Here is a 13,000-nt window from a genome sequence, read left to right on the forward strand (position 1 = left end):
CTGTCTGGTTCCAAATGCTCTATCCATTAGGTTACACACCCACCGGTGTTTCAGATGAATTTCATATGTTTTTGAGAGGATTATATCGTTTTCAACAAAACTATAAAACATTACTAAACATAGTGTTCAACTGTGCATGTAATGAGATATAGTGAAGCTGAAACATTCTATGTCAGTTGCAGACGTACTCTAGAATAAGGAAGAACATTTCCCTTCAATAAGTCTTACTTCAGGAGTAATTCACAGCATTTGAACTACTGCTGTTTGGAAAGTGCAACTTTTAGACACTCCTGTGTGACACCACAGTGCATAGACTCACACGAGATTGAAAAAATACCTTACTTTTTTTTCTAGGCCATATAACTGTATCAAACCTTTTATCAAGTTCTTAGTTCATGTTCCCTTACTGAGGAGCACAAACTAATTTGGGGGTTAGAAGTACCTATTGGAAGACACATGGGCAAGTATTTACTGAATTAAGGGGGACCCAGTGGGACCCGTTGTAGGCAGCACATCTGCCTCCAGTCCCATGTGTGGGATGCCACAGCTGCAACTATTTGTTCCTATGCCAGTCCCCCAGGTGGGCATAGTCACAAGAGAGAGGCGCCCATACAGAGCGGCAACAAAGCAGAGACGCTCCCTGCAGCGTTGCATACGTCATGTAACCAATAGTGTTACAATGCTGTCAATAAAGAGGAGACGAAAGGAGCCAGCAAGAATCAGCAGAGAGGCAAGTAAAGTACTGCAGGGGTTAGATAGAACCTAGGACAGGGGTGACTGGAGAGAATGGGGCAGGGATTGGGACAGGTTGAGAAAAGGAATAAGGGGACACTACTTGTTACATTTGTACTGCGCCCTGAAATTTCTGGTGGCAGCCCTGCTGTGAGCACATGGAAAAGGAAAGGCAGTAACAAGAAATGCATTCAATCTTAAATCACAAAAGAAGGGGAGGAGAAGTCTATTGCCAGTTCACGCTACTACTACTACTACTGGCATTGTAACTTTGTTAAGCCTTTATTTAACCAATGTTTTTGGTGCATTCTGGGACATAAACAAGTTATAGAAGATTTGCATAGCACTGTAAATGTGGTTCCCGAGTAAAGTTTACTAAACCTGTTCGAAGAAAATCATAAAATCAAACTCAATATTGCCGGAATTGTTAAGAAAATTTGTGTCTGTGACATTAGAATACATCTGATTAGATATAGAAGTATGGATCCATGGTTTTTACGGTCATGAATGGTGGATAGTTTTAAATCTGAAGTGGGTGGACTGAAGCTCCTTGGAGCAAGTGTATTCTACCAAACCATGCAACAAAAGTTGTTTAGTCATCATTCGTTCTTAATTTGGTCAGTTAAAAAAAACAAAACAGATTTTCTATTTAAAAAATTGGCTACAACAGGTGAAAAATTGCTGGCAACGTTTAAACAAGCCATTAACATCTCATCACGTCTATTGTGTGAGCCCACCATAACAAGCTGTTCAATATTTTGTCTACAAAGGCTAATGGGAGACATATCTGTGAGTTAGAAAGGAGTGGATAGACTAATGCAGACAGTCCACCTTGCCGCTTTTTAGGAGGAACAGTGGCTCAGGATATATGGGCATGGACGTTTAAGGCAAGAACATCCAAGATAAATTCAAGCCACCAGTCCATAATCTATCATACATGAATCTTGTTAACTCCCTCTAGACCCTAGGTTCCCAAAATGTGCGCCGTGGCTCCCAGGGGTGCTGTGGACAGGAAGAGGGAAAAAAAAAAAAAAAATTACCAATCCGGCGGCGCCCGGGACCCAGCATCCTGCCTCCTCGCTTGACACTGAATATCGGGCGTGATGATGTCACACCAGACATTCAGTGACAAGCGGCAGGAGAGAGGATGCTGGGTACCGGTCGCCGCCAAATTGGTAAGTTTTTGGGGGGTTTTTCTCTCTTCCTGGCCATGGCGGGATGCAGAGGGGGCAGAGCAAAGATGCAGAGGGGGCGCAGAGCGTGTGTATGCAGAGGGGGCAGAGCGAGGATGCAGAGGGGGCGCAGATCGTGTGTATGCAGAGGGGGCGCAGAGTGTGTAGATGATGCAGGGGCACAGAGTGAGGTAGCTGTAAATTATTCTTTGACAGAAATATAATTGAAAAATATATATAAAAATATTATTTTTCCTTGGATTTATGTGTATTTTTGCATACAACTATTATTATTATTCTTTATTTGTTAGGCGCAACAAGAGTTGCGCAGCGCCGTACAATGCACAGACAATAGACAGTATAGGGTAAAACATTACTGAGCAGTAAACAAAAATACCAACAATTCAGGAGCTCCAAGCAGGCTAATGCAGAAAAGAAGGAGCAGAAGAGTAGGTAAGGACACAGGAGGGAAGAGGGCCCTGCTCAAATGAGCTTACCTCCTAAGGGAGGGTGAACAAAACTCAGGTACAAAAAGGGGCCAGTTGATGTAAAGTAGAGAAGAGGGGACGGGAGGAGGGAGGGGAGAGCGGGTTAGGTGGAAGGGTGGTAGGCTTTGAGGAACAGGTGGGTTTTTAGTGCCCGTTTGAAGGAGCTTAGAGTGGGAAAGAGACGGACGGAGCGAGGGAGGTCATTCCAGTGAAGGGGGGCTGCCCGGGAGAAGTCTTGGATTCTGGAGTGGGAAGAGGTAATCAGAGAGGAGGAGAGGCGACGGTCATTGGCCGAGCGCAGGGAGCGGGCAGGAGTGTGAATGGAGAGGAGGTTGGAGATGTATGGGGCAGTAGACTGGGGGAGTGCCTTGTATGTGGTGGTGAGGAGTTTGAAGATGATTCTGTAGTGGATGGGGAGCCAGTGTAGGGCAAGGCAGAGAGGGGAAGCGGAGGAGGAGCAGCGAGAGAGGAAGATGAGTCTGGCAGCCGCGTTCAGAATAGAGCGGAGGGGGGCGAGGCGGGAGAGGGGGAGGCCGGTGAGGAGGAGGTTGCAGTAGTCGAGAAGTGAGATAATGAGAGCGTGGATGATAGTTTTGGTGGCATCCTGAGAGAGAAAAGGCCGGATGCGGGCAATGTTGCGAAGTTGAAAGAGACAGGCTTGGGCAAGGGATTGAATGTGGGGGGTAAAGGAGAGAGAGGAATCAAAGGTAACGCCCAAGCAGCGAAGTTGGGTGACAGAGGAGATGGAGGTGTTGTTGACAGTGATAGAGAGGTCATGGTGGAAGGGGAGCCTGGGGGGAGAAAAGACAATTATTTCAGTTTTAGAGATGTTAATTTTAAGTAAGCGCGAGGACATCCAGGAGGAGACAGTCGGAAACACGAGAGAGAAGGGAGGGGGAGAGATCGGGCGAGGAGATGTAGAGTTGGATGTCGTCAGCGTAAAGGTGATACTGAAGACCGAAGGAGGAGATGAGAGCACCAAGGGAGGAGGTATAGAGCGAAAAAAGAAGAGGGCCGAGAACAGAGCCCTGAGGGACTCCAAAAGGGAGAGGGGAGGGGGTGGTGGAGGAGGAGCCAGACGTGGATACCGAGAAGGAGTATTTCTGTCCTGACCTAAATACTTATTACGTTTTTTTGACCCAGCTACTTATAAAACGGGAATGCTCGGTAATTATTTTGGAGGGGTGCCTTGAAAAAATTATGGAGACTCTAAGGGTGCCGCGAACAGCAAAAGTTTAGGAACCACTGCTCTAGACACTTATAGAATTCATACAAAGGCCCACTGAGAGGGTCCTGGCAGCTTTTGTTAATGCCATATTAAGACGCCTGCAGCAACATTTATCAAATCTATTGTACAACGGTCTTTCCCAGATATGTAGCTACCAATAAGATATAACAAATCTGCAACATCACACTATCATTACCACCCAGTGTGTGTAAATACTAAAATGCTAATGAGGAATAATATTCCTCCTATACACTTCAAAAGCCTCAAATGTGGGCCTCTAACCTTCAAAAGTACCAAACACTGCCCTTAACCCCAGTAATAAGATAAAACAATACATTTAATGAAAGAAAGACACAAATCTATAATTACAGTAACACACAAATTTGCTGATGTTAACTAAAAAAAAAGGGTAACCAACTAAAAAACAAATACAACCATTCAATGTGACATCTTGGTGACCAGATTTGTTTGGGGGGGGGGGGGGGGGGGGGGAGGGCTGATGGGACATTAATCAGGAAGAAGCTAGGGATCATAGGAGAAGGCTCGGAGGGCCAGACAACACTAAGGCTGTATGCTGCCCATCACTGCACTAGAGTCTGATGAAGTAACTGACAAAACAGCCACAATGTTCAATTATTCCGCAGCTGCCTTCTTTAATAGCCTGGTTATTAAAAAAGAAGCAAATAGTTAGGAGTCTGGACAGCTTTATCAAGGTCTAAGATCTCAGTAAGATGTAGTGACAACGATAGATTTAATAAGCTAGTATAACATTTTTTACTGAGCAGCATGCATAAATAGTTAAAAGCCAAAGAGAATACTTCCATGTGCCAAGTTTAATTCTTCACGCATTTGGACATTTCTTAAAGCATGGTTTAGTTAATTTTGGGCCTTGCCCAGTGCTGATAAAGGCAGTCTAAGCTGGCTGTTGTCCCATTGGTCACTGAAGTTTGGTGTACTATATCAGGAGTCCCATGCTTTTAACAAACTGCGTTCTGGCATTCCTCTCCAGTAAACTGATACAGATGTTACACAGCACTCACTTCAGACTTGCTACTAAATCCAATGTGACAGTTGATGCTTGCTGTCAGGCCTGTTCACAGGAGGATCCCGAAATACTGATTCTCTAGTAAGAAAATCAATATCCAGAATTCATTTAATGCAACATAAAGAGCAGCAGATGCACACACGTTTCTTGAGGAAAACTTTCACATTTTTAAAAGTCTATACTGAACGTTAAATAAATCAGAAAAATAATTGAATATGTTAACTAATATTATTTAAAAAAATGTAAATATAAATACAGCTAGATATGAATCAAGCCGATATTACTGTATGTATATATATTTATCTTTTTATTTAATGCAGACATATAATTAGGGTACATTTTGGCACATAGGCTCAACAAGGTATTACTAAATATGTTCATACATACTACCTAGGTTAATAGGCCACCTTAAGTTACCAGGTGCATTTCTCTAATGCAATATATATATCAAATAGGAAGCCTGACACGGATGCAAATTATCCCAAATATAATTTTCCTTAACCAGCGAGCCATTAGGAATGCATATAAAGCAGTGAGGGGCATGGATGGCCCTCCAGCCTTCAAAGGGCCAGCACAGATGAAGGAGGGCGAGCACAGAACTCTCTCCCCTCCTCCGCCTATGCCACGTGACCTCCTGCACTGTGCAGAAGAGGCCCCGTTCACATAAGATCTGTAGCAGCCAGCTGGGGGGAGCTGCAGGTTAATGATCACAGCTGATATAAAGGCAAACTAGACATATTGGGGATCAAAGAGGGTACCAAGAGACTAAGCTAACTACCACTACAGATGGAGCTAGCTACCCAGTCCTTTATGAGAGTGTCGAAATATTGGGAATTGCTACATGAGTGGATTTTATAAATTTGACAGGGAGAACCAAAATCTTTACAAGCAGAAATATTTTTTATTATTTCTTTCGTAAGCATCCACATATATTTAGAAGAATAATAACTTCCTACAAGAGGATTGGAAGAAAAATTATATAGCAGAGCCTCTGGCACAGGTAACCAGTGAATGCATTAGATTGTCGTACATTTTGGAAATTGGTTTTGTTTCTTCCTACAACGTATCTTCCCCAATGTAGTCAATGGGGCAATTACCAAATCAAAATCATATTTATTACCTATATTATTAGCAATCCTGCACATTAATGAGAAATACAAGATTACGAGCAGGTTTAATGTCAACTGCTTACACATGGACACACATATACCAAAACCCAATATTCACAATGGGTGTTGCTGTATGCAACCGACTGGTGACAAGAACGCTGTTTAATAGAATTTAGAATACTATGCAAACCTAACAGGTTAGTGAGCATCTGTATGTTGAACACCCCAGAATTCCAACAGTGTAGGAACATTTCTATTTACTGCATTTTATGTTTTATTTCTTTTGCATTTTACGGTATTAAAAATAAAAAATGGAATAACATTTTTCTTTCATATGTTCTGTACAACACAATGACAAAAGTTTACTTTCTGTAAGTTATCTCCATAATTGTGCTTACTGATGAATAAGAAAAACAAATATTAGTATGCATTAGCACATATGCTTATTTCATTTCATTTGAATGAAGACAAAAATCCTATTGGTCCTAACTACCACCTTTGAAGTGGTGTGCTGGAGTGTTTGTCTCTATGGGTTTTTCAAGTAGCATCATATATTTTTGTCAGTTCTAATGTCTTTCCATCCATTTAATTTGAAAGGTCAGTGGAGGAAGTGGCATTAGTCAGAAGGAATCCACAGACTGAAAAAGTGCACCCTTGTCCTTGCTAAGATAATCAAAGAAGTGGACAGCCAGTGTCTCACAAAAGATCACAAAACTCCTGGCGGTAAATGTAGCAAAGAGTATTTCAGGTGGTAAATGTATTAAAATGTGATTTTCACAAACTGCCGATATATTTAAAGCGGCAACTTGCCTTTAATCACATTACCGCTTTAAGTTTAGCCAGCAATGTCACCGAATATCAGCAATTCGTGAAAATCGCACTTTAATAACATTATCCCCTGAAATGCTCTTTGCTGGTTTGAATTTTCCAGTGAACAGATTGCCAATAGGTTGTCAGAATTGGGGGAATCCTGGGCACGCAGGAGATATAAAAAAATAAGTGGTGAGATCTTACCGCTGGACATAAAGCTTGGAAACAGTCCAGTGTGAGACTTTACTATGATGGCAACAACCAAATGCGGCTGAAGCCATAAAAAAATTAATCCATGTCATACATGTTAAAATAGATTTAAGCTATTTAACAGTGGGCTGTTGACAGACTACAGCGGACCAATGAATGAAAAATGTCAATGTCAATTTTTGTAGCCCTCCACAATCTAGACAAACTCATACTATGACAATTTTAATATTGTCTTTCAACATCTACATACAATACTTTTTGCAGAACTATTTTTTTGTTCAATTCAATCATTTACATCCATGCCATTCAGGCTCCTGCCACCAGAAAAATGCATTTTAGACAAACAATTACAAATAAAAAATGTTGAGGTTAAACCTAGCATATTTAGTATTCTATCATAACAGGCAAATAAGACAGGGAGCTGACTAATGTCTTTAAAACACTTAGGGGCATATTCAATTCCGATCCGATGTAACGCGCGTTACCGCGGAAAATGCGCACTACTGCCAGTAATACGGTATCGCAATAACGCGGATTTTCGTACGCAGCCCAAATTCCACGTTATTGCGGTACCGCGGATTAGGTTCGCGGCCGTTCCGGCGCGATCCCGCGAATCGGGATAGGAATTGAATATGCTCCTTAGGAGGTATATTTACTAAACTGCGGGTTTGAAATAGTAGAGATGTTGCCTATAACAACCAATCAGATTCTAGTTATTTATTTAGTACATTCTATAAAATGACAGCCAGAATCTGATTGGTTGCTATAGGCAACATCTCCACTTTTTCAAACCCGCAGTTTACTAAATATTCCCCTTAGTTTATTAAATCATAGAACCCCATAGCTTAGCTAGCAATTATTTCCAGACATTTAAAGGGACAACACACAAAAATAGTATTTTGGGTTTTAAAGTGACATTTTATAAAGAAAGGGTATGGTTTAAGTCCGATACATGTGTTGTTCAAAAGTTGAACAACGCATACCATAAACCTGCGCAAGTATTCAGCAATAATGTCAACCTCTGATCAAGTTTGAAAGATACTTAATTTTACAATGGCCTAGTCTTCAAAACGGCAGGTACCATTGCTAATAATTAACGCGAGTATACAGAGAAATAAGGGTCTGAGTAACCCAAGTGATTCTCTTTCGCATTCATGTTTTATGTTCATGTAAGACATACTTTTCCTATATGATGTGGTGTTATTTATGTAAATGAACATTGACTATTGCTCTAAAAACATCACACCTAGTCAGAGTGGAATGCTCATTTTACAGCATAAACAAAACTTCATCTTTTACATATGCACCATATTTTGAAATGCTAGTGACTTGCTCTTCTCAGAACCCCTAGGCTGTGAGTATCTGGACAGTAGCAAAAATGGGACTCCTGGATTGGCAACTGTACAACCCCAGCAGTCCCAGTGTAATGTTAAGGGCCTCTGTAAGATCACACCTAGTTTTAATCACTTATTTTGCACCATAAATAGAATGCAATAATTGTGCAAAATATTTTATATTCCAACATGTTAAGGCTTCAACAATACCAGACACAGTACAGACATTTCCATACTACTATATATTCAATCTTCCCATAGGGCCCACAATGAGTGGACAAAATAATGTAAAATTCAAAAGCCAGTCACTTAAATCTAGGCAAGATGTGCCTCCACTGGAATCAAAAGAGATGTCTCCCAAACCTTATATGTCAGCAGTAATTTGTTAGGGGTAATGGCTAACTGGGATTTGTCCAGCCCAGGAGCACATTACAATGACAACCTCATTGCCTCTTTTTGTAAGACACACAAGGCGCTCATCACACCAGCTAAATCAATCCTACTGTCAAACTACATAGGCCAGCACTTTATCACCCCACCCCTAACTACCTCAATCTTGTACAATGCATCCACTCTCTCCTTATAGAGCACCCTGTCTGCAGATCCCTGATGTGTCACACCAGTGAACCCTCCCCCCACCAGGACACATGAGGGTGCTCGCTGACCTGTCTCCCCCGGGACTGTGTTCCGGGCTGATGCAGTGGGTGTGTGTCCTTCTCTCCTCGGGCTCCGGGACTCCCTCTCTCTCCTGCTGCTGCTGCCGCCGCCTCTGGTCCGGAGAACTCATGCGAGAACCCGGCACAATCCAGCAGGCACACAACTAGTCCAGCAGGTCAGCCCCCCGGGCCATGCACACATACAGCCTCCCGCGTGTGTGTTGTATAGGAGAGCTGTGTGTGACAGCACAGGCTATACTGATCGCCTATGAATGAGTGCGGCACACAGCACCTATGCTGAGCAATATGTGCGTCTGTGTCACACTGACATCAGGCTGTGCGGGATGCTGGGCACACTGGGGTCTCTGTGTCCGGGACTGTTGCACGGTATCGGGGAGGAAGATGATGAATGCTGACTGCTTCTTTCAGTTCTTGTCTGGTCACCCCGAGCCCAGCTCCGCCATCTTGCTACAAGACACGGACCTCGGGCAGAGCAAACTGGGAGGACCGGCGGGGAGGGCGGGGGTATCCCAGCGTGCACAGCGACACGGTATCATAGAGCTCAGCCTAACATTCACGCACTAGTTTTTGGCCTACCAGAGAGGAGGCGGAAGTGGAAGCGCAGTGCGTCTCTATGGTTTGGGCTGGGTCCAGTTGGAATATGCGCAGTAGTGTGTGGTTGCAAAGAGAACTGCTTTCCGACAGCTTCTCTAAGAATACTCCAGTGCTTGGTGACGTCACAGAGGTGGGTTGGTCAGTGTTCTGAGTGTGAGAGCTCCGCATTCTCCTTCTGCCAAAGGGGGCGCAAGACGTCACTATTATTTCATAGTAATTATTACATTGTGGGAAAATGTCTTTTTTGGCCTGTGAATGGAGGGTCAGGGATTGCCCAATGTCTGAATTAAATTAATAACTAACAGCCTGATGATTTCACTGTGAGTTAAAATGAAAGGAAAGAATCAAAGATTTAGCTGTGATTACAGACTCAACAGAATGTAGAAGTTTACTGCAAGGCACTTTATTGATGTCAATAAGATACAACCTATATAATTCCCAAATTTTTTTTCTATGTAACATGCGTAAAAGAAAAACAGTATCTGATTTTAAATGGCCTAGGCTGCTGGTGATTTTCAAAGCAAAAATCCTGAAGGAGAGTGATGTGAATTTTGCAAGGCGTTTCAATATAACTAATAAGGGGGTTACTACTCCACAATAGTTCTGAAAGCATAATTGTTTACTGATTGGTAATTATGTAGCTTCTATGTAGTTTGTTTTCCCTGTGGCTGCATGGTTTTTGCTCTAGGTGTTCCTGTTTCCAGCCACTGTCCAAAAACAAACTCATACAATTGCAGAAATTCTTCCTTGCAGGGCACATGTCATTTATACCCTATTGACACTGCCTAAAGAAAAACAAGGTTTTTGCAGGGGCAAGCTCCAACGACCCGGGTTAAGGCTCAGTGTGAAAGGGGGTCAGTGCAAAATCCCAGGTCTTGTGCACTTTTGCAGAATTATTCCTGTGTCAGTCCCAGGTCGCCTGCCGTGTGAACGGTGGAACCCAGGTTTTTCAACCCAGGTCTCGCTGACACCCAGGGCCGCCATCAGGGGGGTACGGGGGGTACTGTTGTACTGGGCCTGGGCTCACCAGGGGGCCCGGTACAACAGCTCAGCAAAGACTTACCTGGGGCCCGCCGCTGGTCTCCGCTATTCTGTCTTCAGCCTGGCTGTCACCGTGACAGCCAGGCACCAGGATCCGATCGCAGGGGTGGAGGAATCATTCCCCCTGCGATCATGTGATCTGTCACAGGCAGAGCACATGATCGCAGGGGGAATGAATCCTCCACCCCTGCGATCGGATCCTGGTGCCTGGCTGTCACGGTGACAGCCAGGCTGAAGACAGAATAGCGGAGACCAGCGGCGGGCCCCAAGTAAGTATGTGTTGCTCATGGGGGGGGGCCCGGGTGGCACGGAGGCCCGTACTGGGCCCGATTTTTTTCTGAAGGCGGCCCTGCTGACACTATTGAAAAGTTCATCACAAGAGGAGCCAATTAGAGCTGTATAATTGTGTTTGGTGAGACCCAGGTTGAAAAACCTGGGTCTCACCATTCATAGTGCAGGCGACCCGGGTCAGACCCGGGAATTACCCCACCAAAAGTCCCGGGTAATCAGACTCGGGAATTAGACCTGACACCATTCATACTGTGCCTCCACCCGGGTCATCTGGGCTTGCCCCAGCAAAAACCCGGGTTTTTGGTGCAGTATGAATGGGGTATTATAGACCTATATCACTATAGTGTAACACCCCCCTAGTGGTGTTTTAGTTAAACCTTTACCTCAGTGAATAGAGGAGGGGTCACCTAGAGGGTAAGATAGAAGTTTCTGAAAAGTTACATAAACTGGTTACCATGGTGATAACCCAGCCCAGCCTGTGAGAGGAAGGAGGGGCTGTCATTAAGGGGGGATAGGAACTGAGAAGGGAGACACAAGAGGAGAGTTGTAGCTGGGGACCTGGGGTGGAAGCTCCCAGGCTCCCCCAGCATTGCCTGGAAGTCTGAGCATGGTGACTGAGCCAGGGCAAGGAATGTGTGCACTGGATGAGGGGGAGAACTCCATGCCACTATAGAGAACCCAAGAGAGAGGGGGACACTTTGCATGGAAGAGGCCCTGGAGTGAGGGCTGCTACAAGAGGCAAGGTAGCTGTAGTGTCAGATCCTGAGGCTGAGAGTACACAGAGTGACGTGTCAGAGCACAGGAGACATCATCCCCGCAGAGGAGGGATGAGCTGCAGTTGAGAGGTACACAGAGTGTGTCAGAGCTGCATGGAGGAGAGGCTGCCTGCCTATTAGCATCCATGCATGTGCCCCTGCAGAAAGGGTATCTGCAGTGAGTATGGAGTGTAAGAGAGACCAATGATTTATGTTACATAACCTCTGGATAACATTAAGAACTGTGCAGGAGGAGTAATGAGATATATTTGCAACCATATTCGTATTGCTCATTAAGAACTGTGCTGGAGAGAGTAAGGAGCTGTACATATATTTCTTTATTGCTGCAACCATTATGATTATCGTGCTGGAGGAAGAGTGTAAATAAAGAGTTGAGTTTGTTATAGAGATGGTCTGGCGCCCAAATTATTGTGACTTCTATTACACTGCACCAAAGTGACATTACCTGTGTCCCACTAACTACAAAGAAACACCTGCATGTGCAGGGACCCCCTGATCATTTACACCCATGCCCATCAGCTAGCCAGGGCTTGAGAAGGAGGTGCACTGTGTACCCTTTGCACCCCACACTACACACAGTGACAGGGGGTTACATAATGGCGCCCAACGTGGGGCTCGAGCACAACAGATGGAGAAAGTGCTTGCAGGACACAGGAACTGAGAGCAGTGTGCCCAGCCGGAGAAACACCCTTGGGACACCATGTCTGACCGTCTCTAGGTGCCCAACAGAGACCAAGGGTAATGAGGAGGTAAAGCAAGTTGTTTGCTGAGTAGTTCTGTCCAGGACAGTATATGGAGCAGCAGTGTGCTTGTTGCTGAGACTTGTAGTGGGAAGCAAAAGAAGAAAAGGTTCAACATGTGAGGTGCAATTACAATGCAGTCTGTATATTGCCTTTCCTGAGGATTTGGGGAAGCAAAGAGAGGCAGGCTGTGCAAGTGACGTCTGTATATTGCCCTTCCGGAGGATTAGGGGGGAGCAAAGAAAGGCAGATCGTCCACGTTGGAGAGAAAGGGGGGAAGGCAACCCCGCTGGTCAAATGCCACCCCTGCATATATTGCTGATATATGACTTGGGGGAGATGTATTTGTTGGGAGGGGCCCACGAGAGCCACCTGTCTCTTTTTGACCCAGGAGGGGGGAGACATGGGCAGGTGCTACATTGCTTTGGCATAAAGCCATATTTAAATGTACATTGAAAGAAAACAGGACACCTGTGACTCACATGTTTACATCCATTGGGGGTGTTGTGGGGTATGCAATGTGAAATGTGTTTTATATTGATACTGCCATTGTATTGCTATGTATGTATTCACTTTACACTGTGATTTTTCATGCAATAGTGATGTAGAAAAGTTTACATGTGTGTGGTCATATGTGAGTTAGGTGTGAGTGAGATTAGCTAGGCAGCCCCATTAGGTGTAGTTTAGGGTGCCCAGCTAATCGGGGGAGAATGTAACACCCCCCTAGTGGTGTTTTAGTTAAACCTTTACCTC

At 44.3% G+C, this 13,000-nt stretch overlaps 1 protein-coding gene across 2 annotated transcripts in view; it reads right to left on the reverse strand.

The window, feature by feature from the left end:
- The window catches only part of UBE3A (ubiquitin protein ligase E3A), a 41,874-nt gene extending 32,568 nt beyond the window's left edge, over nucleotides 1-9,306 (reverse strand). Inside the window, exon 1 of one of the 2 annotated variants that reach the window (XM_075200124.1) lies at nucleotides 8,794-9,306. In XM_075200124.1, coding sequence (XP_075056225.1) covers nucleotides 8,794-8,915 — 122 coding nt within the window. In that variant the 5' untranslated portion in view covers nucleotides 8,916-9,306. The remainder of the gene's footprint in view (nucleotides 1-8,793) is intronic. The other variant, XM_075200126.1, reaches the window with a different exon arrangement.
- Nucleotides 9,307-13,000: the final 3,694 nt, after the last annotated feature.

The sequence above is a fragment of the Mixophyes fleayi genome, chromosome 2 (assembly GCF_038048845.1).
Source record: "Mixophyes fleayi isolate aMixFle1 chromosome 2, aMixFle1.hap1, whole genome shotgun sequence".
In the NCBI taxonomy this organism is placed as follows: Eukaryota; Metazoa; Chordata; class Amphibia; order Anura; family Limnodynastidae; genus Mixophyes; species Mixophyes fleayi.